The sequence below is a fragment of the Aotus nancymaae genome, unplaced genomic scaffold, assembly GCF_030222135.1.
Source record: "Aotus nancymaae isolate 86718 unplaced genomic scaffold, 86718_ANA_hifiasm-v0.15.2.pri h1tg000062l, whole genome shotgun sequence".
Lineage (NCBI taxonomy): Eukaryota > Metazoa > Chordata > Mammalia > Primates > Aotidae > Aotus > Aotus nancymaae.
The window spans coordinates 44,630,888-44,656,073 of NW_026988476.1; the positions used below are offsets into that span (position 1 = coordinate 44,630,888).

The following is a 25,186-nucleotide window of genomic DNA, read 5'->3' on the forward strand; positions in this document are numbered from 1 at the left end:
TTGCGGTGAGCCGAGATGGCGCCATTGCACTCCAGCCTGGGTAATGAGCGAAACTCCGTCTCAAAAATAAATAAATAAATAAATAAATAAATAAATAAATGAAAGGTTCAATATATAGTTCAGTTTCAAAAGTAAGTAAAGGCCTCATTACCGAACTTAAAGGCTGGGTCATCTCAAAAGCTGACGCAAAGCTGTTTGGAAAGATTTTACATGTAAACAGATTAATATCAAAGGCAGGAGACTGGAAATTTAATGCTGATACAGGCACAGAGGTAGGGAGGTGGAAATGAAACCAGAATCATAAAAGGGCAGCACTGTTAGTGAAAAGGATGCTATAAGATCTCTGCTCACTAGTCTTAGAAAGTAAAGTTTGGAAAAAATGTCTCTAGTGAGAAATTGAAGCTCCAGGTATTTCTCATAAGCAAGTGTTTTGCAAATAAGAATACATGATATTTCCTCACACGCACACACAAAGAAGTTTTTGCTGAAGATGAGTGATCAGGCAAAAAAGCACAATCCACAAGAGGCCAGGCCTGGTGGCACACACCGGTAATCCCAGCTACTCAGGAGGCTGAGGGTGGAGACGCCCTTGAACCTGGGAGGCGGAGGTTGCAGTATAAGGAAAAATCAGCAGACACAACAAATAAGATGACTAGCTCCCCAAGATTTTGAAATAGCACAACAATCTGAAAGATACTAATCATTTTAAACGTATTTACTTAAAGACAGCAAAGACAGGCTAATATCCATAATGAAAACTAAGAAGCTAGTGACAAAGAACAAAGAGGTGTGAAAAAAAACCCAAAACTTTCAAAATGAAAAATGTTGTCAATGAAACTAAAAACATCTTGGACAAGTTTAACATAATATTAGTCATGGTTGAAGAAAATTTATAAACTAGAAGATAGATCTGAGGATATTATACAGAACATAGCTGAGGAAGATAAAGAGAATATAAGAAAGTTGGCCAGGTGCAGTGGCTCAAGCCTGTAATCCCAGCATTTTGGGAGGGCAAGACAGGTGGATTGCTTGAGGTCAGGAGTTCAAGACCAGTGTGGCCAATATGGCGAAACCCAGTGTCTACTAAAAATACAAAAATTAGCCTGGTGTGGTGGTGCACACCTGTAGTCCTAGCTACTAAGGCGGGTGAGGCAGGAGAATCGCTTGAACCCAGGAGGCAGCGGTTGCAATGAACTGAGATTGCACCACTGCACTCCAGCCTGAACGACAGAGCAAGACTCCATCTCAAAAAAAAAAAAAAGAAAAACATTTGTGTAATTTAAAAATACATACTGAAATAAAGAGAATACAAGAAGGTAATATTTGGTTTTTTTATTTTTGATTTTGTTTTTGAGACAGTCTCACTCTGTCACCCAGGCTGAAGTGCAGTGGTGCAATCTTGGCTCACTGCAGCCTCTGCTTCCCAGGTTCAAGCAATTCTCATGCCTCAGTCTTCCAAGTAGCTGGGATTACAGCTGTGTGCCACCACAGCCAGCTAATTTTTGTATTTTTTAGTAGAGGCAGAGTTTCACCAGGTTGGCCAGGCTGGTTTCAAACTCCTGTTCTCAAGTGATCTGCCCACCTTGGCCTCCCAAAGTGCTGGGATTACAGGCATGAGCCATCGCACCCAACCAAGAAGGTAATATTTGAAGACAATAGCTTTGAATTTCCTAGAACTCATGAATGACAAAGTTCTTTGAGTAAAAGTATGTTCCAAGTTATGAAATTATGAGCTAAATAAATATAAAATTGAACTTAGACTAAAGAACCCATAATATACCAAGGGAAAGAATTTTAAAACAAGCAGAGACAAAGGATAGTTTACTTTATTAAGAATCAAGTTAGATCCACTGCACTCCATCCTGGGTGACAGGGTGAGACCCTGTCTCAAAAAAAAAAGAATATTAGACATTAATAAATGATATAATTATAGATAAAGTAGAGATAAGCAAATAAAAACTTTATGGCAATAAATTTGAAAAGATAAAATGCAACATTTAGAAGAAAAATTACCAAAACTGACTTTGGAAAATCTCAATAATCACTATTATAGAAATGAAATCTATTTATTAAAAAATCTCCAGACCTAGACAATTTTAGAGAGAGTTTTACTAAACTTTAAAAAAACGGATATTTCTCATATCTAACCATATTGTTTCAAATAGTAGAAAAAGAAAAATGCTCAATAATGTATGGGTCTGGTATAATTTGGTATAAGGAAAAATATGATTGAATCTCAATATGAAGATAAATGTGACAATTGCTTATAAAATATTAGCAAATTTAAAAATACATATATATTCAATCTAAATGACTTATTATTATTGTTATTATTATTATTGAGATAGCATCTTGCTCTGTCGCCCAGGCTGGAGTGCAGTGGCGAAATCTTGGCAGCTCACTGTAGCCTCCGCCTTCTGTGTTCAAGAGATTCTCCTGCCTCAGCCTCCTGAGTAGCTGGGATTACAGGTGCATGCAACCACACTCAGCTAAGTTTTGTATTTTTTTTTTAATTAAACAAAATTTTTTTTTTTTTTTGCTTTTTGAGACAGAGTCTCACTCTGTCTCAGGCTGGAGTGCAGTGGCATGATCTTGGCTCACTGCAACTTCTGCCTCCCGGGTTCAAGCGAGTCTCCTGCCTCAGCCTCCTGAGTATCTAGGACTACAGGCATGCAGCACCATGGCCAGCTAGTTTTTGTTTGTTCGTTTGTTTGTTTTGTATTTTAGTAGAGACAGGGTTTCACCAAATTGGCTAGGATGGTTGGTCTCAAACTCCTGAGCTCAGGCAATCTGCCCACCTCGGCCTCCCAAAGTGTTGGGATTACAGGCATGAGCCACTGCTTCCAGCCAGTTTTGTATTTTTAGTACAGATGGGGTTTCACCATGTTGCCCAGGCTGGTCTGGAACTCCTGACATCAGGTGATCTGCCCACCTCGACCTCCCAAAGTGCTGGGATTACAGGTGTGAGCCACTGTGCCCAACCTTTAAATGACTTTTCAACATGCCACACCTCACTGTTAAAGCAGTTAAGACATATGACCTGGTAGAAATAGTATAGATTTTAGATGCAAACCAGATCTGGGTTCAAATCCCACAAGTTTACTTATTCACAGTTATTTTTTTTTTCTGAACATCTATGTCCCCTGAAGTAAGAATAGCAGCACTTATACTAAAGCGTTGTGAAGACTGAGTGACCCAAGCAATTAAATCACCTGGCACACAGTAGTCATCTAATAAATGTTAATTATTATTATTATATTTGTGATTTTACACTAAAATGTTTAATTTACAGGAATTCAATAATGACTTACTTACGTAAGAAAAATACTAAATATATCCAAAACAAAGTTTAATATTCTAAAATTAGATAAAACCAAACTCTTACCTTTCAATATAGAATTATATTTACTCCTATGGGAGATAGGAGGAAAACGGCAGATAAAGGACAGGATTAACATGCAGCTCCCACTTGGATGTACAGAACAGCATCTGGAGACTCACATTGTGAACTTTTACTCCAAGAATCACTTCAGGAACACTGCAAGAAACACCTCAGGAAAACTGAAAGAATTCACAGACCCTTTGAAACAAGTGGCTCACTGCTACAAATGCCACAAGACAGGTGAAAAACTGTGAGTTACCAAAGTATGAGGCGGGAAAAGGTCAGCTTCTGAACGTACATCCCCACTGGGGAACCTGAAAATCCAGATCACAGGAGAAGAATTTAACCTAACCTAGAGCCGAAATAGATTTAGGGAGCTGAGCAAAATATAAAAGTAGAAGCAGCAGCAGGAAGAGCCCTGCAGGCACTTCCAGTCCCCAGCTCAAGCCCAAGGAAGCCATTCCTGGCCTGATTTCACAGAGGTCCTTGGAAAAGGGAAGGTAGCCAGCGGAATTGGGGCAGGATCACAGGGTGAAGGAAGCTTGTAGCTAAACTATGTAATAATTTTGGAGTCAGGAGGAAGATGGCCGCTTAGTAGCAGCTCAGGAGTGCAGCTCCCAGTGAAAGCGCAGAGGGTGAGTGGACACCGCATTTCCAGATGGATTTCTATTGCCCACAGACCAGGAGAATCCCAGGTGGAGGAGCCCCATGGGTCGCCAGCGCGGCTGTTTTGGCCCGCGCGGCTGTTTTGGCTGGTGCAGCTGTTTTGCCGGCGCCCCGGCGCAGTGGTTCTCCATAAAAAACACACTGGTCTGGGTCTGGCGAGTGGAGGTCTGGGAAGCCACAGTCGCCCATTCATCTGATTAAAAAAGGGGACTGAAACAGGGAGCGAGGCCAGGAGATTCCCGGGCAAAAAAAAAAAAAAAAATGCGCCACGAATCTCAGCACTTCTGTTTCAGCCAACTCAGTGGGTCACCCTATAGGAAAGCACACAGATCCCGGCACCTTTTCAGCAGGCGAGAGAGTCGACCGTTCAACTAAAAGAAAAAAAAAAGGCTCTGAGGCAGGGAGCCTGGTGATCAGGCTCAGCTGGTCCCACCTCGACAAAAAAAAAAAACAAAAACCAAAAAACAGCAATTGGAAACACTCTGGGTTGAGAGCTTCACAGCAAGCACAGCTGAACCAGGGACGGTCTAGCTCTGTGGGGGAAGGGCATCCACCATTACCGAGGCACTCCACCACTACAGAGGCAGTCCGCCATTGCTGAGGCAGCCCGCCGTTGCCGAGGCAACCCACCATTACAGAGGGAGTCTGTCATTACAGAGGCGGGCCACCATTGCTGAGGCAGTTCTAACTACACCCATATAAACAGGACTGCAGGGAAGTTCACACGGCAGCTGGGCGGAGCCCACAGCAACTCAGCAAAGCCTCTGCAGGCAGACAGTGACGAGCCTGCCTCCTTGCTGGGCAGGGCAGCCCTGAAAAAAAGGCAGCAGCATAACAGAAATTCCTAAATAAAGCCCTAACACCCCGGGACAGAGCACCTGGGGATAAAAAAGGGGTTTATGAGTTCTGCTGAAGCAGACTAAAACGTACCTGCCCAGCAGCTCTGAATGAACAATAGAGCTCACAGCTCAGCACTTGAGCTACTATAAAAGATAGACTGTCTCCTCAAGCAGCTCCCTGACCCCCGTATATCCAAAGAGTCACCTCATAAAGGAGAGCTCAGACTGACATTTGACAGGTATCCTTCTGGGACAAAGCAGAAGAAGAAACTGATAGCAACCTTTACTGTCCTGCAGCTGCTGCAGGTGATCCCCAGGCAACCAGGGCCTGGAGTGGACCTCAGCAGTCCTACAGCAGAGGGGCCAGACTGTTAGAAGGAAAAATAAGAAACAGAAATAACTTCATCATCAACAAACAGGACCTCCACTCAGAGACCCAATCAGAAAGTCAGCAACTACAAAGACGACAGGTGGATAAATCCACGAAGATGGGAAGAAACCAGTGCAAAAAGGATGAAAACACTCGAAACCAGAACACCTGTCCTCCTACAAGGGATCACAACTCCTCACCAGCAAGGGAACAAGACTGGATGGGGAATGAGTGTGATGGAATGACAGAATCAGCCTTCAGAAAGTGGGTACTAAGAAACTTCCATGAGCTAAAAGAACATGTTCTAACCCAATGCAAAGAAACTAAGAACCTTGAAAAAAGATTTGATGAAATGCTAATGAGAATGGACAACTTAGAGAGGAATATAAGTGAATTGATGGAGCTGAAAAACACAACACGAGAACTTCGCGAAGCATGCACAAGTTTCAACAGCCGAATTGACCAAGCAGAAGAAAGGATGTAAGAGGTCGAAGATCAACTCAATGAAATAAAATGAGAAGGCAAGATTAGAGAAAACAGGGTAAAAAGGAATGAACAAAGTCAACAAGAAATATGGGACTATGTGAAAAGACCTAATCTACGTTTGATAGGTGTACCTGAATGTGACAAAGAGAATGAATCCAAGCTGGAAAATACTCTTCAGGATATTATCCAGGAAAACTTCCCCAACCTAGCAAGGCAGGCCAATATTCAAGTCCAGGAAATACAGAGAACACCACGAAGATATTCCTCAAGAATAGTAACCCCAAGGCACATAATCATCAGATTCACCAGGGTTGAAATGAAGGAGAAAATGCTAAGGGCAGCCAGAGAGAAAGGTCGGGTTACCCACAAAGGGAAGCCCATCAGACTCTCAGCAGATCTCTCAGCAGAAACCCTACAAGCCAGAAGAGAGTGGGGGCCAATATTCAACATTCTTAAAGAAAAGAACTTTCAACCCAGAATTTCATATCCAGCCAAACTAAGCTTCATAAGTGAAGGAAAAATAAAATCCTTTGCGAACCAGCAAGCACTCAGAGATTTCATCACCACCAGGCCTGCTTTACAAGAGCTCCTGAAAGAGGCATTACACATAGAAAAGAACAACCAATACCAGCCATTCCAAAAACATACCAAATGGTAAAGAGCATTAACACAATGAAGAATCTGCATCAACTAACGGGCAAAACAGCCAGCTAGCATCAAAATGGCAGGATCAAATTCACACATAACAATATTAACCCTAAATATAAATGGACTAAATGCCCCAGTCAAAAGACACAGACTGGCAAATTGGATAAAAAGCCAGAACCCATCGGTGTGCTGTATTCAGGAAACACATCTCACATGTAAGGATACACAAAGGCTCAAAATAAAGGGATGGAGGAAGATTTACCAAGCAAATGGAGAGCAAAAAAAAGCAGGAGTTGCAATTCTCATCTCTGATAAAATAGACTTTAAAGCAACAAAGATCAAAAGAGACAAAGAAGGACATTACATAATGATAAAAGGCTCAATGCAACAAGAAGAGCTAACAATCCTAAATATATATGCACCTAATACAGGAGCACCCAGATACATAAGGCAAGTTCTTAATGACTTACAAAGAGACCTAGACTCCCACACAATAATAGTGGGAGACTTTAACACACCATTGTCAATATTAGACAGATCAACAAGACAGAAAATTAACAAGGATATCCAGGACTTGAACTCAGACCTGGAACAAGCAAACCTAATAGACATTTACAGAACTCTCCAGCCCAAATCCACAGAATATACATTCTTCTCAGCACCACATCACACCTACTCTAAAACTGACCCCATAATCGGAAGTAAATCACTCCTCAGCAAATGCAAAAGAACGGAAACCATAACAAACAGTCTCTCAGACCACAGTGCAATCAAGTTAGAACTCAGAATTCAGAAACCAAACCAGAACCGCACAGCTTCATGGAAACTGAACAACTTTCTCTTGAATGTTGACTGGATAAACAATGAAACGAAAGCAGAAATAAAGATGTTCTTCGAAACCAACGAGAATGAAGACACCACACACCAGAATCTCTGGGACACATTTAAAGCAGTCTCTAGAGGAAAACATATAGCAATAAGTGCCCACATGAGAAGCAAGGAGAGATCTAAAATTGACACCCTATCGTCAAAATTGAAAGAGCTAGAGGAGCAAGATCAAAAAAACTCAAAACCTAGCAGAAGACAAGAAATAACTAAGATCAGAGCAGAACTGAAGGAGATAGAGACACAAAAAACCCTTCAAAAAAATCAATAAATCCAGGAGCTGGTTTTTTGAAAAGATCAACATAATAGACAGACCACTAGCCAGATTAATAAAAAAGAAAAGAGAGAATAACCAAATAGATGCAATAAAAAACGATAAAGGGGATATCACCACAGATTCCACGGAAATTCAAACCATCATCAGAGATTATTACAAACAACTCTATGCACATAAACTAGTAAACCTGGAAGAAATGGATAAATTCCTGGATACTTGCATCCTCCCAAGCCTAAACCAGGAAGAAGTCAAAACCCTGAATAGACCAATAACAAGGTCTGAAGTCGAGGCAGCAATTAAGAGCCTACCACCCAAAAAAAGCCCAGGTCCAGATGGGTTCACAGCCAAATTCCACCAGACATACAAAGAGGAGCTGGTACCATTCCTTCTGAAACTATTCCAAATAATCCAAAAAGAGGGAATCCTTCCCAAATCATTTCATGAGACCAACATATTCCTGATAACAAAACCCAGCAGAGACTGAACAAGAAAAGAAAACTACAGGCCAATATTCATGATGAACATAGATGCAAAAATCTTCAATAAAATACTGGCAAGCCGACTGCAACAGCACATCAAAAAGCTTATCCACCATGATCAAGTACGATTCATCCCGGGGATGCAAGGCTGGTTCAACATACGCAAGTCTATAAACGTAATTCACCACATAAACAGAACCAAAGACAAAAACCACATGATTATCTCAATTGATGCAGAGAAGGCCTTCGACAAAATTCAACAGCACTTTATGCTAAAAACCCTCAATAAACTAGGTATTGACGGAACGTATCTCAAAATAATAAAAGCTGTTTATGACAAACCGACAGCCAATATCATACTGAATGGGCAAAAACTGGAAGCATTCCCTTTGAAATCTGGCACTAGACAAGGATGCCCTCTCTCACCACTCCTATTCAATAGAGTACTGGAAGTTCTAGCCAGAGCAATCAGGCAAGAAAAAGAAATAAAGGGTATTCAAATAGGAAAGGAGGAAGTTAAATTGTCTCTATTTGCAGATGACATGATTGTATATCTAGAAGACCCCATCGTCTCAGCCCAAAATCTCCTGAAACTGATAAGCAACTTCAGCAAAGTCTCAGGATACAAAATCAATGTGCAAAAATCACAAGCATTCCTATAAACCAATAACAGACTTAAAGAGAGCCAAATCAAGAATGAACTGCCATTCACAACTGATAAAATACCTAGGAATACAACTAACAAGGAACGTAAAGGACCTCTTCAAGGAGAACTAAAAACCACTGCTCAAGGAAATAAGAGAGGACACAAACAGATGGAGAAACATTCCATGTTCATGGTTAGGAAGAATCAATATTGTGAAAATGGCCATACTGCCCAAAGTAATTTACAGATTCAACCCTATCCCCATCAAGCTACCAATGACCTTCTTCACAGAACTGGAAAAAACCACCTTAAACTTCATATGGAACCAAAAGAGAGCCCGCATAGCCAAGTCAATTCTAAGCAAAAAGAACAAAGCGGGAGGCATCACACTACCGGACATCAAACTATACTACAAGGCTACAGTAATCAAAACAGCATGGTACTGGTACCAAAACAGAGATATAGACCAATGGAACAGAACAGAGGCATTGGAGGCAACACAACATATCTACAACCATCCAATCTTTGACAAACCTGACAAAAACAAGCAATGGGGAAAGGATTTCCTGTTTAATAAGTGGTGTTGGGAAAACTGGCTAGCCATGCGCAGAAAGCAGAAACTGGACCCCTTCCTGACATCTTACACTAAAATTAACTCCAGATGGATTAAAGACTTAAACATAAGACCTAACACCATAAAAACCCTAGAAGAAAATCTAGGCAAAACCATTCAGGACATAGGTGTAGGCAAGGACTTCATGACCAAAACACAAAAAGCATTGGCAACAAAAGCCAAAATAGACAAATGGGACCTAATCAAACTCCACAGCTTCTGCACGGTGAAAGAAACAGTCATTAGAGTGAATTGGCAACCAACAGAATGGGAAAAAATTTTTGCAGCTTACCCATCTGACAAAGGGCTGATATCCAGAATTTATAAAGAACTAAAACAGATTTACAAGAAAAAAACAAACAAGCCCATTCGAAAGTGGGCGAAGGATATGAACAGATACTTTACAAAAGAAGACATACATGAGGCCAACAAACATATGAAAAAATGCTCATCATCATTGGTCATTAGAGAAATGCAAATCAAAACTACATTGAGATACCATCTCACGCCAGTTAGAATGGCGATCATTAAAAAATCTGGAGACAACAGATGCTGGAGAGGATGTGGAGAAATAGGAACACTTTTACACTGTTGGTGGGAGTGTAAGTTAGTTCAACCATTGTGGAAGACAGTATGGCGATTTCTCAAGGACCTAGAAATAGAAATTCCATTTGACCCAGCAATCCCATTACTGTGTATATATCCAAAGGATTATAAATCATTCTACTATAAGGACACATGCACACGAATGTTCACTGCAGCACAGTTTACAATAGCAAAGACCTGGAACCAACCCAAATGCCCATCGATGATAGACTGGACAGGGAAAATGTGGCACATATACACCATGGAATATTATGCAGCCATCAAAAACGATGAGTTCGCGTCCTTTGTAGGGACATGGATGAACTTGGAAACCATCATTCTTAGCAAAGTGACACAAGAACACAAAATCAAACACTGCATGTTCTGACTCATAGGCGGGTGTTGAACAATGAGAACACATGGAGACAGGGAGGGGAGCACTACACACTGGGGTCTGTTGGGGGGAAATAGGGGAGGGACAGCGGGGGTGGGGAGTTGGGGAGAGATAGCATGGGGAGAAATGCCACACATAGGTGAAGGGGAGGAATGCAGCAAATCACACTGCCACATATGCACCTATGCAACAATCTTGCATGTTCTTCACATGTACCCCAAAACCTAACATGCAATTAAAAAATAAAAATAAAATAAAATACAAATAGTAATAATTTTGTCTGAGCAGGAATCTTCCTAAGCAAAAATCAGTGCAGGGGTGGTGGTGGTAGGCAAATGGGAAGTACAGATGTGAGTACAGAAGCCACAGCCAATAGTATGGGCAGGTGGGGACTGGCGAGGCCTTAAGAGCCCTTTTGCTTTCTCAGTGGCAAGGCTTCTGGTCTGGGGCAAGATCTCAGCCCTGCTCACCAACTGCCTGGATATAAACTCAGTGCAGTTGGGATGGCATGGCCAGAGTGAGACTGGCCTTGGTGGCTGCCTGGGAGCTGGGTAAGGCCTGTCACTGCCCGCTTTCCCCCACCTCCCTGGTGACTTGTGTAGCACAGCAGAGGCAGCCATAAAGCCCCTGGGAACATAACTCCATTGGCTTAAGAATCACCCCTCCACCCATGCTGTGGCTACAGCAAGCCCCACCCAAGGAAAGTCTAAGCCCAGACCCAATTAACTCTATTTCCACCTGATGGTGGACCTAGCCAGACTCAGGACCTCTGGCTACACAGAGTGTTGCAGGAAGTTGAATTAGCTGTTGTTTTATAATCAAGATTGTATCTCTCTCCTATATTGCAGCTGGTGCTCTCTTGAAAGTGTCACCTCCTGGCTGGAGCCCAACCAACTCAAGTCACTACAGCAACTCAGAACAACCCCTGCTCCAAAGAAGGAGAAAACAACAGCTAATTCTACTTCCTGCAACACTCTGTCTAGCCAGAGGTCCTCAGTCTGTCCACGTGACAACTTCACTGCTAGCCTAACCAGTACCTGACATGCACTAAATGAAGGACTACAACAGAAGCCACTTCATTCGCCTGCCACCACCACCGGAACAGGTGCTATTAGCCATGGCTGCGATACCTGCAGATCATATCACAGGGCTCTTTGCAGATATTCCCTAGCACCAGCCTGGAGCCTGACTGGGTGCCTAGAACCAGGACATAACAATCACTGCAGTCTGGCTCTTTGGAAGCCCCATCCCTAGGGGCAGGGGGAGGGTACCACAACAAGGGAACATCCTGTGGGACAAAAGAATCTGAACAGTAGCCCTTGAGTTCCAGATCTTTCCACTGAAACAGTCTACTCAAATGAGGAGGAACCAGAAAAGTAATTCTGGTAATATGACAATACAAGGTTCTAGAACCCCCCCAAAAGATCACACTAGGTCTCCAGCAATGGATTCAAACCAAGAAGAAATCTGTGAATTTCCAACTAAAGAATTCAGAAGGTTGATTATTAAGCTACTCAAGGAGGCACCAGAGAAAGGTGAAAATCAACTTAAAGAAATTAAGAAAACAATATAGGAGGATATGAATGAAAAAGTCTCCAGAGAAATAGATATAAAGAAAAGACAATCAAAACTTCTGGAAATGCAAGACACACTTTAAGAAATGCAAAATACACTGGAAAGTTTCAACAATAGAATTGAACAAGGAGAAGTAACTTCAGAGCTCAAAGACAAGGCTTTCAAATCAACCCAATCCAAAAAAGACAAAGAAAAAAGAATTTCAAAAAAGGATCAAAGCCTCCAAGAGATCTGGGATTATATAAATGACCAAACCTAAGAATAACTGGTGCTCCTGAGGAAAAAGGGAAATCTAAAAGTTGGAAAACATACTTGAGGGAATAATCGAGAAAAACGTCCCTGGTCTTGCTAGAGATCTAGACATCCAAATACAAGAAGCTCAAAGAACACCCGGGAATTCACTGCAAAAAGATCATCACCTAGGCACATAGTCATCACGTTGTCTAAAGTCAAGATGAAGGAAAGAATCTCAAGAGCTGTAAGGCAAAAGTATCAGGTAACCTATAAAGGAGAATCTAACAGATTAACAGCAGATTTCTCAGCAGAAGCCCTGCAAGCCAGAAGGGATTGGAGTCCTATCTTTAGCCTCCTTAAACAAAATAATTATCAGCTAAGAATTTTGTATCCAGTGAAATGAAGCTTCATAAACAGAGGAGAGATAAAGTCTTTTTCAAACCAACAAATGCTGAATTTGCTACTACTAAGCCAGCACTACAAGAAATGCTAAAATGAATTCAAAATATTGAAACAAAACCTCAAAGTATACCAAAAAAGAACCTCCTTAAAGCATGAATCTCACAAGACCTATAAAACAATAACACAACGAAAAAAAAAAAGGCATAAGGCAACAACTAGCATGATGAATACAACAGTACCACACATCCCAATACTTTTTTTTTCTTTTTGGAAGACATTCTGAGAGAACATCTCAATACTAATGTTGAATATAAATGGCCTAAATGCTCCACTTAAAAGACACAGAATGGCAAAATGGATAAAAATCAACCAACCAAATATCTGCTCTTTAAGAGACCTGCCTAACACATAAGGACTCATATAAACTTAAGGTAAAGGGGTGGAAAATGATATTCCATGCAAATGGAAACCAAAGTGAGCAGGAGTAGCTATTCTTATACAAAACAGACTTTAAAGCAATGACAGTTTAAAAAGTTTAAAAAGGACATTATATGATGATAAAAAGATTAGTTCAACAGGAAAATGCCACAATCCTAAATATATATGCACCTAACACTAGAACTCCCAAATTTATAAAACAATTACTACTAGACCTAAGAAATGAGATAGCACCAGAGTAATAGTGGGGGACTTCAGTACTCCACTGACAGCACTAGGCAAGTAATCAAGACAAAAAGTCAACAAAGAAACAATGGATTTAAACTATACTCTAGAACAAAAGGACTTAACAGGTATTTACAGAACATTCTACACAACAACTGCAGAATATATGCATTTTTTTCATCAGCACATGGAACACTCTTCAAGATAGATCAAATGATAAACCACAAAACAAGTCTCGATGATTTTTTTTTTTTTTTGAGACAGAGTCTCACTCTGTTGCCCAAGCTGGAGTGCAGTGGTGTGATGTCGGCTCACCACAACCTCTGCTTCCCAGGTTCAAGTGATTTTCCTGCCTCAGCCTCCTGAGTAGCTGGGATTACTGGCACCCGCCACTACGCCCGGCTGATTTCTGTATTTTTAGTAGAGACGGGGTTTCACCATATTGGCCAGGCTGATCTCAAACTCCTGACCTCAGGTGATCCACCTGCCGCAGCTTCCCAAAGTGCTGGGATTACAGGCATGAGCCACTGCACCCAGCCGTCTCAGTAAGTTTAAGAAAATCAGAATTATATCAAGTACTCTCTCAAACCACAGTGGAATAAAACTGGATATTGACTTCAAAAGGAACGCTCAAAACTATACAAATAAATGGAAATTACATAACCTGCCACTGATTGATCTTTGGATCAACAATGAAATCAAGATGGAAATTAAAAAATTCTTTGAACTGAACAATAATGTAGTGACACAACCAATCAAAATCTCTGCTAAAAGCGGTGCTAAGAGGAAAGTTCATAACACTAAATGCCTACATCAAAAAGTCTGAAAGAGTATAAATAGACAATCTAGGCTCACACCTCAAGAAGCTAGAGAAACAAGAACACATCAAACCCAAACCCAGGGCAAGAAAAGAAATAAAGCTCAGAGTAGAACTAAATGAAATTGAAAGAAAAACAAACAAAAAAAAAAAAACAAAAGAAAAATTAAACAAAAGCTGGTTCTTTGAAAAGATAAACAAAATTGATAGGCCATTAGTGAGATTAACCAAGAAAAGAAGACGATCCAAATAATCTCAATTAGAAATGAAATGAGAGATATAACCAATACCACAGAGATACAAAAGATCATTCAAAGCTACTATGAACGCCTTTATGCACACCAACTAGAAAACCTAGAGGAGATAAATAATAACCCTTCCAGATGAAGCCAGGAAGAAACAGAAATTCCGAATAGACGAATAACAAGTAACGAGATTGAATCAGTAATTTAAAAATTGCCAATTAAAAAATGTCCAGACCAGACGGCTTCACAAATGAATTTTTTTTTTCTTTTTAGACAGGGTCTTGCTCTGCTGTCCCCAGGCTGGAATGCAGTGGCAAGATCTCGGCTCAATGAAACTTCCACCTCCGGGTTCAAGCAATTCTCCTGCCTCAGTTTCCTGAGTAGATGGGATTACAGGAGCACACCACCACATCTTGCTAATTTTTGTATTTTTAGTTAGATGTGTTTTCACCATGTTGGCCAGGTTGGTCTCGAACTCCTGACCTCAGGTGATCTGCCTGCTTTGGCCTCCCAAAGCGCTGAGATTACAGGTGTGAGCCATGTGCCTGGCCCAACAGCCAAATTCTAATGGACATTCAAAGAGAACTGGTACCAATCCTACTAAAACTATTCCAAAAGGTAAGGGGGAAATCCTCCCTAAATCATTTTATAAAGCCAGTACTAAGGCCAGGCACAGTGGCTCACACCTGTAATCCCAGCAATTTGGGAGGCAGAGGCAGGCAGATCACCTGAGGTCAGGAGTTCAAGACTAGTCTGCCAAACATGGTGAAACCCCGTCTCTACTAAAAATACAAAAACTTAGCTGGGCATGGTGGCAGGCACCTGTAATCCCAACTACTCGAGAGGCAGGAGAACTGCTTGAACCTGAAAGGCAGAGGTTTCAGTGAGCCGAGATTGCGCCACTGCACTCTAGCCTGGGTCACAAGAGCAAAACTCCAGCTCAAAAAAGAAAATAAAAAAAGCCAGTACTACCCTAATACCAAAACCAGGAAAGGACATAACAAAAAAGAGAAAACTTCAGACCAATATCCCTGATGAGCATAGATGCAACAATCCTCAACCAATTACTAGCTAAACAAATGCAACAGCATATCAAAAAGGTAATACACCATGATTAAGTGGGTTTCATATCAGGAATGCAGGGCTGGTTTAACATACTCAAGTCAATAAATATAATATACCCCATAAATAGAAGTAAAAACAAAAATCATATGATCATCTCAATAAATGCAGAAAAAGCATTTCAGGCCAGGCGTGGTAGCTCATGCCTGCAATCCCAGCATTTGGGAGGCTGAGGCAGGTGGATCATTTAAGGTCAGGAGTTTGAGACCAGCCGGCTAATATGGCAAAACCCAGTCTCTACTAAAAAACACAAAAACTTAGCAAGGTGTAGTGATGCACGCCTGTAATCCCAGCTACTAGGGAGGCTGAGGCAGGAGAATAGCTTGAATTTGGGAGGCAGAGGTTGCAGTGAGCCCATGCCACTGCACTTCAGCCTAAGCAACAGAGTGAGACTGTCTCAAAAAACAAAAAAAAAAGCATTTGATGACAAAATCCAGCATCCCTTTATGATTAAAACCCTCAGCAAAATGGGCATAGAAGAGACATACCTTAACGTAATAAAAGCCATCTATGATAAACCCACAGCCAACATTATATCGAACAGTGAAAAGCTGAAAATATTTCCCCTGAGAACTGGAACAAGACAAGGATGCCCACTTTCACCAACTCTATGGTGCTAGCCAGAGCGATCAGACAAGAGAAAGAAATAGAGAGCATCTAAATCAGTAAAGAAGAAGTCAAGCTGTCACTGCTCACCAATGATATGATCATTTACCTAAAAAACCCTAAAGACTCATCCAAAAAGCTCCTAGAACTGATAAATGAATTCAGTAAAGTTTCAGAATACAAAATCAATGTACACAAATCAGTAGCACTACTAGACACCAACAACGACCAAGCTGAGAATCAAATCAAGAACTCAACCCCTTTTACAACAGCTTCAAAAAAACAAAATATTTAGGAATATACCTAACTAAAGAGGTGAAAGAGCTCACTAGGAAAACTACAAAACACTGCTGAAAGAAATAATAGAGGACACAAACAAATGGAAACACATCCCATGCTCATAGATGGATAGAATCAATATTGTGAAAATGACCATACTGCCAAAAGCAATCTACAAATTCAATGCAATTCCCATCAAAATATTATCATTCTTCACAGAACTAGAAAAACAATCCTAAAATTCATATGGAACAAAAAAAGAGCCCACAGAGCCAAAGGAAGACTAAGCAAAAACAACAAATCTAAAGGGATCACATTACCTGACTTCAAACTATAGTACAAGGCTGTGGTTACCAAAACAGCATGGTATTAGTATAAAAACAGCACATAGACCAATGGAACAGAATAGAAAACCCAGAAGTAAAGCCAGATACTTAATACCCAACCAATCTTTGACAAAGCAAACAAAAACACAAAGTGGGGAAAGGACGACCTAGTCAACAAATGGTGCTGGGATAACTGGCAAACCACATGTAGGGGAATGAAACTGGATCCTCTTCTCTCCCCTAACACAAAAATCAACTCAAGATGAATCAAATACTTAAACCTAAGACCTGAAACCATAAAAATTCTAGACGATAACACTGGAAAAACCCTTCTAACACTGGCTTAAGCAAAGACTTCATGATGCAACAAAAACAAAGATAAATAGATGGTACCTAATTAAACTAAAAACCTTCTCATAGCAAAAGAAATAATCAGCAAACAGACAACCCACTGAGTGGGAGAAAATCTTCACAAACTATGCATCTGACAAAGGACTAATATCCAGAATCTACAGGGAACTCAAACAAATCAGCAAGAAGAAAACAAACAATCCTATCAAAAAGTAGGCTAAGGACATGAATAGATAATTCTCAAAAGAAAATAAACACATGTCCAGCCAGGCACGGTGGCTCACGCCTGTAATCCCAGCACTTTGGGAGGCCGAGGCGGGCAGATCACCTGAGGTCTGGAGTTTGAGACTAGCCTGACCAATATGGAGAAACCCTGTCTCTACTAAAAATACAAAATTAGCCAGGTGTGGTGACACATGCCGGTTATCCCAGCTACTCGGCAGGCTGAAGCAGGAGAATAGCTTGAACCTGAGAGGCAGAGGTTGCAGTAAGCTGAGATTGCACCAGCCTGAGCAACAAGAGCGAAACTCTGTCTCAGAAAAAATAAACAAACAAATGTCCAAGAAACATATGAAAAAATACTCAACATCACTAATTATTAGGGAAATGCAAATCAAAACCACAACGTAAAATCACCTTACTCCTATTATGGACATAATTTAAAAACAAAAAAATAACAGATGTTGGTGTACTAAAAATACAAAATTAGCCGGGCATGGTGGTGCATGCCTGTAATCCCAGCTACTCGTAAGGTTGAGGCAGGAGAATCACTTGAAGCCGGGAGGCGGAGGTTGTGGTGAGCTCAGATATGCCACTGCACCCAGCCCGGGCAAGAGTGAAACTCCATCTCTCCCTGCCCCCCCAAAAAAAATCCTCAGGATGGTCACTGGGGGTGGCTTCCTGGGGAGGGGACTGGGGTGGAAATGTGGGGTTTACATGTGGGAATGTAAACTAGTACAACCACTATGGAAAACAGTGTGGAGGTTCCTTAAAGAACTAAAAATAGAACTACCATTTGATTCAGCAATCCCACTACTGAGTATCTACTCAGAGGAAAAGAAGTCATTAGACCCTTGCACACTCATGTTTTTAGCAGCACAATTGCAGTTGTAAAAATATGGAACTAGCCTAAATGCTCATCAACTAATGAGTAAATAAAATGTGGTGTGTGTGTGTATATCCTTTGAGGACGCAAAGGCATAAGAATGATATAATGGACCCGGGGACTCAGGGGGAAGGGTGTGGGGTGAGGGGTAAAAGACTATGCATTTGGTGCTGTGTACACTGCTTGGGTGATGGGTCCACCAGAATCTCAGAAATGACCACTAAAGAACTTATACCTGTAATCAAACACCACCTGTTCCCCCAAAACTACTGAAATACTAATTTTGAAAACACACACGCACAAAAAAAACAGAATTATATTTGTATCAGCCGGACAGGGTGGTTCATGCCTACAGTCCCAGCACTTTGGGAGGCTCAGGCAGGCAGATTGCTTGAGTTGCTGAGTTCAAGACCAGCCTGGGCAACATGGCAAAACCTCATCTCTACAAAAAATACAAAAAAAAAATTAGCTGGACACTGAGGTGCATGCCTGTAGTCCCAGCTACTTGGGAGGTTGAGGGAGGATGGCTTGAGCTTGGGAGGCAGAGGTTGCAGTAAGCTGAGATTGCACCATTGCACTCCAGCCTGGGCAACAGAGCCAGACCTTGTCTCAATAATAATAATAATTATTATTATTATATTAATTTATCTATTTTTGAACATATTAAGATTAAAAGCTAGAAGCAACCCTTATTTGCTGTAGGGTAAGTTTGCTTATAGTATTCATTTTCCTAAGCGATGTGAAAAAAAGGTCTTTTAATGAAATTCCTAGTTTCTTATCTCTAATAGAATAAATGAATGCTTCTGACACTGCTAGTTGACTCTAAGTTTTTGGGGCCTGAGTTAAGCACTTATTTAACAACATTTCTATAAATTTCAAGAGAAAGCACTCAAGCAAAGAAGACACTCTTCTTTTTGAATCCTTGAATAAATCCTTGCTCATTTTACTAGAAAAACTTCATTACCCCCAAAAGAAGAAACATCTTTTACTTTAGTCTTTGGATTGGATTGCTTATTCTCAATATGCCAAAATAGTAACCTAATGCTGTGAATAGATTTACAAAAAAAAAAAAAGTGTCATATATATTTCACCAACAGGACTCAATTTTCCAGAAAATCTTAATCATTTTACCTTTTGTAGCAAGATTTCTAGGTGCCGAATTTCCAGTAAGACTCTTAGATTTTAATTTTTTTCTTTCTTCTTTAATTTGCTTTTCTTTTTGACATAATTTCTCTTCCCTCTGAATTTTTTTTTGCTCCTCAGCTTTTCTTTGATATTCTTTCCAGGCTTCCAATTCTTTAGTGGCTTTTATCCGTTCATTTTCTTTCATATCTTCTATTTTTTTCCTCTCTTCTTCTTCAATCTATAAAAATTGCAATTACCAAATTCTTTAAAATACATAAAAGCAACATTTCTTTAAATGAGAAATTCATTACAATAATTAATTATCCATACCTCTAAACTGTTGCCTTTGTATCCGTAACAATAGATAGTAGTGAATTATGAATTAAAATGGGAAAAGTAAATGATTCAGGATAATAACCATAGGTGTTGGAGTCATGGAACAAAGGTTTTAGTCCCAGATCTACCATTAGCTATACGATCTTAGGCAATCACTTTCTCCAACCTCTGTTTAATTATATGTAAAATGTGTGCAGGCATTCAATTAGATGATTATCTAAGGGCTCAGAAGAAAAAATAATAAAAATTTATTATTCTAGGAGTTAAGCCACTTCTCTTAAAATCTACACACATACACCAACACATATATACAAATATTTGCTTTTCAACTCATCCCAAGTCTTACCTTGTCAACCAAAGTCGTGCCAGCCCTTCAGTCCTAAGGACTGAAGGAATAAGGGAACAGTAGAAAAGGAAATAGGAAGGATGAATAAGACGGTCTATCTCTGGTAGGTGGAAATATTTGAAGTCTTAATCCTGCTGCAAACCGATGTTTGCACTAGCAGTTGTCTGACACTTTCAAAGAGCTAAATATCAGATGACTTTGAAAGCAGTATCTTGTACAGGTGTGTGGCAACTTTTCTCCCTTTCACAAACTTTCCTCACGTGGGCAAGAAAAAAAAAGACTGTGAAATAGAGTACCTAGTTGGTGTACATGATTGACTCCATGTATCTGACTTTCTTATGGTAAGAAAAATTTTTTTACCTCTATCTGCTAAAGGAGAACTTTCTTCAATCATCAAAATGCCTGTGCTATCCAGTATGGTAGCCACTAGCCACAATTGGGTAATTAAGTACTTCAAATGTGGCTACTGTGACTCAGGAACTGAATTTTTTATTTTACTTAAGTTTCATTAATGTATATTTAAATCAATTTACATTTAAATAGGACATCTGAAGTGCTTCTAGAATACAGATACGCTAGGTGAAGGTCTCTAAAAGGCTATATTACTTTAAAATACAGATCTAACAGTACGGGTATTTAACCTGTGCACTGAAAGGTGTTCTATAATATCTATATGACATAATACACTCTTCTAGACGAACGATTATCTTCCTGTGAGATGCTGACTTTAAAATAAATTTCACAGGACATTGAATGAAAATTTTCTGTAGTCCCAATTTTACCTCAGGCTTAAATTAAGCCCAAAAGATGCTGATTACTACATACTCTTAAGTTCACAGAGTTGCCAGTGAGCTGCCAAAAGACTGAACCAGGAAGAATCTACACATGGCAATGAAACAAACTTTAAATGCCTGACAATAAGACATGATGAACACTCAGTGTTAGAGAGGAAGCCACAGCCTAAAAGAATATGACTTCACCCAGCTTAATAATATGTCTGCCTTTTGTCAGACACCCTCAGCCATCATAATCCCGACAAGAAGAATGAATTTTACATGAACTTTTTAAAAATTGGGTAAAACTAAGTCTTAATTACCAAAAATGAGACTGTTCTTACAACTAAAAACAAGGAAGTTCTGATATAGCCAAGATGTAGTTACGGGAACTATATCTATAATTTTAACTTATGATAAGCTATATTAGAGACAGAAAGTCCAGCTCTCTAGAAAGTAGTGAGGAAGAGGAGAAACCAAGAATGGCTTCACAGAGTAGGTAACAGAAGGAACAATGAAGAGAAAAGCATGAAGAAGGAAATAACACAAAGCTTCTGATAAAAAGAAAAGAGAGACTACGTGTACCAAAAAAGAGCCAAAAAAGAAAAAAAAACAGAGTGTACAGAGAAAAAACCAACTGTTTACTCCTCTTCTATACTCTCACAGCACTCCACAGTTCACTTCCAGTCACCAAATTTGTGGGTTTTTCCTACACTGACCAATTCTCCGTCACCAGTTACGTGTCCTGTAATTCAATTCTCACATTATCTACCTGGAGTTAGCATTAGATCCCACATGTTACAGACTCAATCCCACAAGACTGTCCCCACTTAGGTGTTAATCCTAAGTCCAGGCCTCACATTTCTGACCGATTGGCTATAAATTGTGGGTTCCTACAACCCCCTCCTCAGGTTTGACCACTGAATGGCTCTCAAAGGAATCAGAGAAATACTTTACTTATATTTACCCTTTCTTTTTTTTTGAGACAGAGCTTCGCTCTTGTTGCCCAGGCTGGAGTGCAATGGCACAATCTTGGCTCACTGCAACCTCCACCTCCCAGGTTCAAGCAATTCTCCTGCCTCAGCCTCCCGAGAAGCTGGGACTACAGGCGCGCCATCACACCCAGCTAATTTTTGTATTTTTAGTAGAGATGGTCACCATGTTGACCAGGATGGTCTCAATCTCTTGACCCCGTGCCTCCCAAAGTGCTGGGATTACAGGCGTGAGCCTGTAATATTTACTCATTTTTAATAAAAGGATACAACTAGGGAAGAGGCAAATGAAAGAGATGTCTAGGGAAAGATATCGGGGAAGGAACAGAGTTTCCATGCCTTCTCCTTCCAAGTGTTCAGCAACCCAGAAGTTCTCCAAACCTCATAGTTCCAGGAATTTTATGTGGGCTTTATCTAGTAGGCATGACTGATTTATTTATTCATTCATTCATTCATTCATTCATTCATTCAAAGACAAGGTCTTGCTCTGCCACCCAAGCTGGACTGCAGTGGTGCAATCATGGCTTACTGCAGCCTCAACCTCCTGAGCTCCAATGATCCTCCAGTTCAGCTTTCCAAGTAGCTGGGACTACAGGCATGTGCCACCACACATGACTAATTTTTTTTTTATATAAAGATTGGGTTTCACCTTGTTGCCCGGGCTGGTCTTAAACTCCTGGGCTCAAGTGATCCACCTGCCTTAGCCTCCCAAAGTGCTGGGATTTATAGAAGTGAGCCACTATGCCTGGTGGATTTTTTTGTTGTTGTTCTGTCACTGAGGCTGGAGAGTGCAAGGGCGCAATCTTAGCTCACTATAGTTTCCACTGTGCCTGGCCAGAAAATAAATTTTTAAAAAAATTATTTTCTGCTCTTTATTTAACAACCTAAGGTTTTTAAAGAAGCAATGATCTTCAATGTAAAATCATAACACATATTGTTGGAATTACAACAAATATATATGCATGCATATATATATATATATATATATATATATATATACACACACACACACACCTGAATGGCACTAATAGCCCAAAGATAGGAGTAGAAAATGGAATTCTATTAGAGCAAGTTGCAATATTTAACCTTCCAGCAATTACTAGAACTGAGTCAGTATTAACCTGAAGTAGATGGTGATCAGTTAAAGGTACAAAGAACGACCACTGAAAAATAAATTTTAAAAATATTTTAAAATATATGTGTGTGTGTGTGTGTGTGTGTGTCTGTGTGTATACACACACGTTTTACATATATAGGTAAAAAAAACAACATAGGAACTTCAGTTTAGGCTCTGACATGTAAAGAGCTTAGAAGGTGTCACTCCCAGCTGGGTGTGGTGGCTTACACCTATAATCCCAGCACTTTAAGAGGCTGAGGCAGGTGAATCACATGAGGTCAGGAACTGGAGATCAGCCTGGCCAACATGATGGAAACGCGTCTCTACTAAAAACAAAAATTTAAAAATTAGCCAGGCATCATGGCAGGCACCTGTAACCCCAGCTACTTGGGAGGCTGAAGCATGAGAATTGCTTGAGTCCAGGAGGTGGGGGCTGCAGTGAGCTAAGATTACACCACTGCACTCCAGCCTGGGCAACAGAGCAAGACTCAGCCTCAAAAAAAAAAAAAAAAAAATTATCACTCTTATCCTCACAGTAGGAAATAGAAAAATGCTGGAAAAACTAAAATTTACAAGTTTTCTTAGACCTATCAGAAAAATGAGGGCAGGCCAGATGTGGTGGCTTTTATCTGTAATACCAGCACTTTGGGAGGCCGAGGCAGGAGGATCATCTGAGGTCAGGAGTTTGAGACCAGCCTGGCCAACATGGTAAAACCCTGTCTCTACTAAATATACAAAAATTAGCCAGGTGTGGTGATGCTTGTTTGTAATCTCAGCTACTCTGGAGGCTGAGACAGGAGAATCACTTGAACCCAGGAGGCAGAAATTGGAATGATCCAAGATCATGCCACTGCACTCCTGGGCGACAGAGCAAGACTCTGTCTCAAAAAATAAATAAATAAAGTAATATTATGAAGAAGTGCATACCCACAAATTTGTTAACACAGATGAAATAGACCAATTCCTTGAAAAACACAAACTACCAAAACTCACATGAGGAAAAAGATAGCCTGAGTATCTCTACAGCTATTTAAATGATTGATAATTAAAAATCTTCCAAAAAAGAAAGCACAAAGCTAAACGGTCTTACTCATGAATTCTATCAAATAGTTACTGACCCCAAAGAAGTTAAAAGTGTTATGAGGGAATATTATGAACTTCATGCCAATAAATTAGAAAATGTAGGTGATATGAACAAATTCCTAGAAAAACACAGGCTGACAGAAGAAGAAACAGAAAATCTGATCGAGGATCATCTCGATGGATGCAAAAAAGCATTTGACTAAATCTAACACTTATGAAGAAAAACCCTCAAAATAAGCTAGGAATGAAAGAGAACTACTTCATGCTAATAAAAGGGTATTAATGAAGATTTTGGAGCATCATATTTAATGGTGAAAGAATGAATGCTTTCTTCCAACTAGGATCAGGAAAGATCTTATTTGGAATATGACAAGAATGTCTAGTCTAACCATTTCTTTCTTTCTTTCTCTCTTCCTTTCTTTTTCTTTCTTTCTTTCTTTTTCTCTTTCTTTCAGACAAGGTTTTGCTCTGTTGCACAAGCTGGAGTGCGGCAGTATGATCATAGCTCACTGTAACCTTGAACTCTTGGGCTCAAATGATCCTCCTGCGTAAGCTACCTGAGTAGCTAGACTATAGCCACACACCGCCATGCCTGGTTAATTTATTTTACTTTATGTTTTGTAGAGACAGGTCCGGCTGTGTTGCCCAGGCTGGTCCCAAATTCCTGGCATCAAGTGATCCTCTCACCTAGGCCTCCCAAAGTGTTGGGATTACAGGCATGAGCCACGATACTGAGCCCTTACTCTAACCATTTCTAACTGTATGCCATTTGTTAGCATATAAGAATCACCCTGTGAAAATACTGGCTTATTAGAATTACTGAACAGAAGACATCTGAAATTCTCATACTACTTCATAAGTATGACTTTTACAATCTTCAAGCAAATTCTGCTTATTGAGCCAAAACGCCAGGCAAGAATATCTTAAAGTTTTATCTTCCATGTGTAGTGCTATATCATCCTAACCATGAGTTCCCTTTAAGCTAAGACAATTAAAGCATTAATTAAGCCTAAAATTTAATAAATATGTGATACTGTTTTAGAATTTCTTTTGGGCAGCTGTTAACTTCTGAACTTGAATTATTTAGTTGTTTATATTCTGTAGAAGTGAGAATCTGGTGTTTAGATTGTTATAGGTATTTGTTTCAGGCAAAGCTAAAAAGTAACAAAACTGATTTTCATTTCAATTGCCATCGCTTCTTGCTATGAACTGAATTGTGTGATTTCTACAAATTCAGCATTGAATTTCTAATCCCCCCAGTGTAGCTGTCTTTGGAGACAGGGCTTAAAAGGAAGTAATTAAGCAATCATAAGAGTGGGGTCCTGATATAACAGAATTAATGTCTGTATAAGAAGAAACGATAGAGAGCTAATTATCTCTCTTTCCACCATATTAGGACACAGTGAGAAGAAGGCTGTC

The 25,186-nt window shown here is 40.1% G+C and overlaps 1 protein-coding gene across 2 annotated transcripts in view; it reads right to left on the bottom strand.

Annotated features, from left to right (window-relative positions):
• DNAAF4 (dynein axonemal assembly factor 4) overlaps nucleotides 1–25,186 on the bottom strand; it is a 59,778-nt gene that overhangs the window by 17,967 nt on the left and 16,625 nt on the right. For both annotated transcript variants that reach the window (XM_012469817.2, XM_012469815.2), the window contains exon 4: nucleotides 19,127–19,358. In XM_012469817.2, the coding sequence (XP_012325240.2) occupies nucleotides 19,127–19,358 (232 nt within the window). The remainder of the gene's footprint in view (nucleotides 1–19,126; nucleotides 19,359–25,186) is intronic.